Genomic DNA, 6,414 nt, shown 5'->3' with positions numbered 1-6,414 from the left:
AAACTTAAAAGACTAGATAAACATAAGTGGATATCTATAATTCTCTATGCTTCCTTGAAAATGGGTGGACTGCCGGAGAATATATACAAGATGTTCCATTATGACCAATTCTTCTGCAACGACAATATTTGAACGTTATTTTTGATGATTCGGTAGCTGGAATATGCCTTTTCTTCTGCCTTCTGCCTGGCGGGACCTTGAAATATGGAGATTTGATTTATGACTTAACACTCTCTGGTACAATCCAAGAATCTGTATGTCCTACAGGATGTCTTTGTCTTTCATATATTTTCAGCCAAGATTCCTTTAAGTAACAGTCCGAGCAGAAATTGAACTTCTTGATGTTTCTTTTCTCGATAGCTACGATTGCATGTATACTTGGTAATTCATCAAATTGAAATTGAAAACAATAACATGTTCTTTTGTTTAAGTCCAACAAGAAAGTATATCCTTCTTCCTCGTCTCTAGAACGCCATGAATCAACAGGGAAGGCCTTCAAAGTTGAAAAACTATAAGTTAATACATTATGTTAAATTATCATTAAAATAATAAGCTAAAGTAAGAACATAATACTTACATTTAAAGTAAAAAGCTAAATCTATCTTTTTCTTCAATTCCTCTTCTACCCAACATGAAACATCATAAAAGTTCCTTCTCCTTCATTTCTTCTTTCATAAAACCAACGTTGTAGCTTCACTTGGATGAAATCCATCATTCTCAATATAGGCAGCTCCCTTGCTTCTAATAGCACAGAATTCATTGACTCAACTATGTTTGTTGTGAGCATGTCATATTTTCGTCGTGGACAACAAGAACGCGCCCACCTTTCCGGTGGTTCTTCTATCAAGTAGTCAAAAGTCTTCTTATAAACTTTTGGTATCTCTGACATGTAGAGATCAAATTCTTTGCACCTGTATACTCTTGCAGCACTTTGAAAAAGTTTTATGACCTCACTTTTCACTTTCCTTCACTTTAGGTTCTGCTCCAAATGATAGATACAAATCCCATGGTGGCTTTCAGGATATACCTTTGTGATGCCATGTGCAATAGATTGATGCCTATCTGATAAAAAAAATAAGTTGTCACGGCTCCCAATTGCATTGTGAAGCTCACTAAAGTACCACTCATAGGAGTTGTTATTTTCAGATTCTGCAATCCCAAAGGCTAGTGGGAATATTTGGTTATTTGCATTCTTTGAAATTAAAATCATTAAAATACCATGATATTTTGACTTCAAAAAAGTTGCATCAACAGCAATCACCGGTCTATAATGATTCCAACCAGCTATTGATGATCCATATGCATAAAACATATAAAGAAACCTGAAAAAATAAACCAAAATTCAGTATTAATAAACACTTTTTGATGTTAGTGTATGTTTACAGGTTTTTATTTTCATCATGTACAAGTAAGAAGACAACAATTCATAATTCTCTTCAGGAGTTCCTCTCATTAAAGCTGAAGCACGTTGAATAGCATGCCACGCCTTGTGATACCCAATGCCTAGTCCATGTAATTTTTACATTTATGCCATGACAAAGGCTGGTGTAACTTCAAACCTTGGGTCTCGAAGATTTTCAATAATGTAACCACAACTTTGAAGTTGCATGCCTTTGATCAACTTTCATAGTGTTAACTGAGTAGTCATGATTTTTCTCAACCTTTACTATCTTGAATAATGTTGAATCTTTAATTTTGAAAGCACGCACACACCACCCATACTTTTTATCATTGCATTTCAAAGAATATCTTGTTGAGCTTGATCTAACAACCTTGAATTCAAAATGTCCTTTAATTGCTATATTCGAAAAACAATTAATTATACTCTTCTTTTTATCAAATATTGATTCCACTTTTATTTCATCCAACGAAGCATTTTCTCTCAATATTGTAGTTAAGGATTATTTTTGTTTTGACTTTGACCTTCGTCTGGTTAGTTGAGTAGAGGATTTTTCAGCAACTTCTTCAATTACTGGTACGTTCTCTAAGACTTGAATACCCAAAGCTTGTTGGTTGTCAATCTCAATAATGCTTTGTCCTTCCACTTGAATAGAATTAAATGTTTGAAGCACCTCTTCAATTATTGGTTCAGGTTCTACCACATCTATTTCCATTATCTGTTGGCATTTGTCTTGATTGCCTTGTTGAGTTTCTATGTTAACATATTCAAAGGTGCTTGTAGAGCCAAAAACTCTTTGCGAAACATCAACAATAAAACGACAGCCCTTGAAGAGTGAATGACTTTTTAGTAACTTTATACATGTGTGAAGATCTAAATCTTTGGATACAAGCATTCCCTTGCTTATTCCCAGGTTTATATCAAACCATATCATTGTTTCAAACTTGTCTCTATCCAATTCAATAACTTCAAAGACCTAGTTGACAAAATCTTCAAATCGAATTGCCTCAGGTACTAGAACAAGCTTTGTTTGATGATCCAGATACTTATAGTCTGCAGTCCATCTTCTATTTAAAGTAATTATAATACATATTGTATCCATCCTGCAAGTCAAGAAAAGGGAAAATTCAGGACACTATGTCCTTAATATTTACACAGTAGTTATAATGACCTGACTGGTCATTTTGCTTTCTAGATCCTTGTTCCCCTAAATAATACTCCATGTATATGCTTTTACTATTTTATGAATTGCGGGGACGATTAGTTTGGGATTTAGAAGGGTTCGGGTTGAAATCGAAATATTTAGTTCCTTAATATTAGCTTTAAAGGGGTAAGTTTGACTTGGGTCAACATTTCTAGTAAACGGCCGGGATTTGATGGTCCCAATAGTTTTTATGATGCTTTTTGACTTGGGCGTATGTTCGTATCGGGTTTTGGATGACCGGGAGCGTTTCAGCGCAAAACGTTGAAGGTTAGCGTATTGGAGGTTATAAAGTTCTTTAAATTTGGTTTGGAATAGGTTTTGGTATTATCGAGGTATGTTTGGGATTTCGAGCCTGGGAATAGTTCCGTATGGTGATTTAAGACTTGCACGCAAAACTTGGTATCATTCCGAGTAGTTTAAGTATGAATCGGCGCATTCGGAGTAAGTTGGAAAATTTTGAAGTTCATAAGTTGATTCTATTAGTTGTGAGTTGTGATTCTTAGTTTTAATATTGTTTACCTTATTTCGAGGGTGAGAGCGAGTGCGTTTTATGTTTAAAAACTTATTTGTATGTTTGGACGGGGCCTCGGGGGGCCCGGATGACATTTGGACAATGCACGAAAGTCGTTTGGCCTTGGATGAACAGCTGAAGCATCAAGCTTCTGGTGCAATCACACCTGCGGAGGGCCAGCCGTAGGTGCGAGCTCGCGGAAGCGAGCCAGCACCCGCAGAAGCAGCCCAGCATGGGAAGCCCAAAAATCGCAGATGCGGGACATGGTGCGCACCTGCGATGGAAGCAACCGCAGAAGCGGCCAAAGCCGCAGGTGGAGCACGCGCGTCTCAGCAGCGGTCCTGCAGAAGCGGGCCTGTGGTCCGTAGATGTGAAAGAGGTCAACTGAGGGAGAGTCGCATCTGCAAGGCTTTCTCCGCAGAAGCGGAGCTGCAGATGCGGTCATGGATCCGCAGAAGCGGAAGTCTTGGAGGCAGAGAGGTTCATTTAATACGGGACTTAGGCCATTTTTTACTCATTTTGTTTCACTTCTTGGGTGATTTTGGAGATTCTTAGAGAGGGGTTTTCACCTAGCTATTGGAGGTAAGTGATTTATATCTAATGTAAGTTAAATACATAGATTATGGGTAGATTTTAACATGTAAAATTGTGAAAATTATGGGTTAAGATGAAAAAACCTAGGTTTTGATAAAAATGGGATTTAACCATGAAAAGGGTTATGGAATTTGGTGAAAGTTATATATTTGAGTTCGTGAGGTTATGGGTAACAATTTTCTTTGAAAATTTCCAGAATCCGAGTACGTGGGCCTGGGGGTAAATTTTAGAAATCTTCCAAAAGGGGTTGGGTAACTACTCTAATAGTTAGATTACGAACTTTCGAATATGTATTGATTATTTTATATAACATTTAACTAGCTTCGGATTGTTCGGCATCGAGTTGAGGCTTTAGAGTGAATTCGAGGCTGGAAAGCGATCTTTGAGATAAGGTAAGTCTCTTGCCTAACCTTGTAAGAGGGAATTTACCCCATAGATGATTTAAATTACTATTTGCTTCTAATTGTGGGGGCTACGAACGCACAAGGTGACGAGAGCCCATGCGTAGCTACTAATTATGCTTATGTCTGGGTAGTTTAGGCCCCAAATCATGAAATATTTGTAATATTTGCACCCTACCTATTTATTTAAGTGCCTAAATTATATTGGAACTTGATAAAAGAATTATAAAAGACCGAATTTCACTTACTTGAGTTTTGGCGGGTTACTTGACCGTTAATAGAAATTGTGCTTCTTTGTGTATTCTCCTTGTAATAACTTTTAAATCGGATGTTAATAAAGTATACTCTCTTCTTGTGGAGCGGGCCGAATGCATGGGCAGTAGATAGATGCATCTATGGTTCATGCCGCACGACCCTCGGCAGTGTACACATTATTCTGGATCGGGCCGTACGACCTCGACATAATCGTGCGTGAAAATACTCGTAGTTGAATTATATTTGATATTATTTTATGGCTTGAAAGGTTAAGAATTTCATATGACAGAAACTGACTTGGGATTTACCATTCGTGAAAAAATTATTTATTTCCTGCTTGTTATTGAGTTTATATTATTATGTACATAACTCATGCTTATTTAGAATTTCTGTATTTTTATTGTTAGCCCATAGTAAGTGTCGATGTCGACCCCTCGTCACTAATTCTTCGAGGTTAGACTAGATACTTACTGGGTACATGTTGTTTATGTACTCACGCTACACTTTTGCACTAACCGTGCAGAATCTGAGGCAGGTGCATCTGGCAGTCTTAACGGCGCGCACCCTCGTTACCCTGAAGCCTAGTGGTGAGCCACTTCCTGAGCTGTTCTGCAGCACCTAAAGTCTCTCTTTTGTATCTATTTTTCTGTCCATTTTATTTTAGACAATAGTTAGAGTTTTGTATATTCTACTAGTTGCTCATACACTTATGACACCAGTTCTTGGCACACACACTAGTAGACTTTATGATTTTGGAGTACTTATATCACTATGATTGCCACTTAGTTGTATTCGTTTTATTTATTAAATTTTCTACTCCTTAATTTCTTAATAAATAGAATTTAATTACTTGGAAACTTATTAAAAAGAGAAATAACATGGATTAGTTCACTGTTGGCTTGCCTAGCGGCTATGTTGGGCGCTATCACGGCCTATAGGGGAAATTAGGTCGTGACAACATGGTATCAGAGCACTAGGTTCACGTAGGTCTCACAAGTTATGAGCAGGCCTAATAGAGTTTTGCGAATCGGTGCGGAGATGTCTGTACTTATCTTCGAGAGGCTATAGGGTGTTAGGAAACTACTCTTTCTTCATCTCCTATTGTACAATTAATGTTGTGCTAAGTATCTTTCTCTTATTCTCTCACATATAGTGAGAAAGCGCGTGGTAGATGCACCCGATCAAGGAGGAGCTGCTCCCCCTATTGCTAGAGGCGGAGGCAGAGGTTGAGGGAAGGCTCCAGCTCGTGGTAGAGGACGAGGGCATCCTAGAGTTGTTCCATCCATGCCACAAGTGGATCCAATAAAGGATCCTATTATTGAGGAGCAGGACGAGGTGCCTGTAGCAGAGCCAGCCCCGATAGATTTCATGTCCGCACCGGGATTCCGGGAGGTCATGGGTCGTATGCTGCGGTTCATGGATTCTATGAATCGGGATGGTTTATTTTCAGCAGACCCAGCCACATCTCAGGCTGTAGGGGGAGTATAGACCCCTACCGCTCGGGCTCCAGGGCATGCAATTGCCGTATATCAGACCCCGGGCGCTACCTATGAGCGGAGCTCAGCCAGTTGCAGCAACTATACCTGAGCCTAGACCAGTTACGGCCGGCGATCCACAGAAGCTATTGGACAGATGGACCAATCTACATCCTTTTGTCTTTGGGGGTAAGCGACATGAGGACCCCCAAGATTTTATTGATCGGTGCAGGGACAGACTACACAACATGAGGATATTGGAGTCTCACGGGGTGGAATTTACCATCTTCCAACTTGAGGGCAAGGCCCGTAGGTAGTGGCAGTCATATCTCCTCGGCAGACCAGCAGATTCTCCTCCCATGACTTGAGACCGTTCACCCGTATTTTTTTGGATAGGTATATTCTGCCCTCTCAGAGGGAAGAGTTGCGATTTCAGTTCGAGCAGCTCCAGCAGGGTCAGATGTCGATGACCGACTATGAGGCGAGATTATCCGAGTTATCTCGCCATGCACTTATAATACTCCTATCGACGCAGAGAGAGTGTGGAGGTTTGTTACAGGTTTGCACTCTGGTAT

General features: G+C 39.5%; 1 protein-coding gene across 1 annotated transcript; it reads right to left on the bottom strand.

The window, feature by feature from the left end:
* Nucleotides 1-217: 217 nt before the first annotated feature.
* Nucleotides 218-2,333, bottom strand: LOC138902366 (uncharacterized). Its single transcript, XM_070190224.1, has 4 exons — nt 1,924-2,333; nt 1,122-1,322; nt 627-911; nt 218-509 (listed from the first exon to the last, which is right to left on the bottom strand). Exons 1-4 carry the CDS (start codon nt 2,331-2,333, stop codon nt 218-220), a joined length of 1,188 nt encoding a protein of 395 aa, XP_070046325.1.
* Nucleotides 2,334-6,414: the final 4,081 nt, after the last annotated feature.

Source organism: Nicotiana tomentosiformis, chromosome 12 (genome assembly GCF_000390325.3).
Source record: "Nicotiana tomentosiformis chromosome 12, ASM39032v3, whole genome shotgun sequence".
Classification (NCBI taxonomy): domain Eukaryota; kingdom Viridiplantae; phylum Streptophyta; class Magnoliopsida; order Solanales; family Solanaceae; genus Nicotiana; species Nicotiana tomentosiformis.
This window is presented reverse-complemented; position numbering and strand designations above follow the sequence as displayed.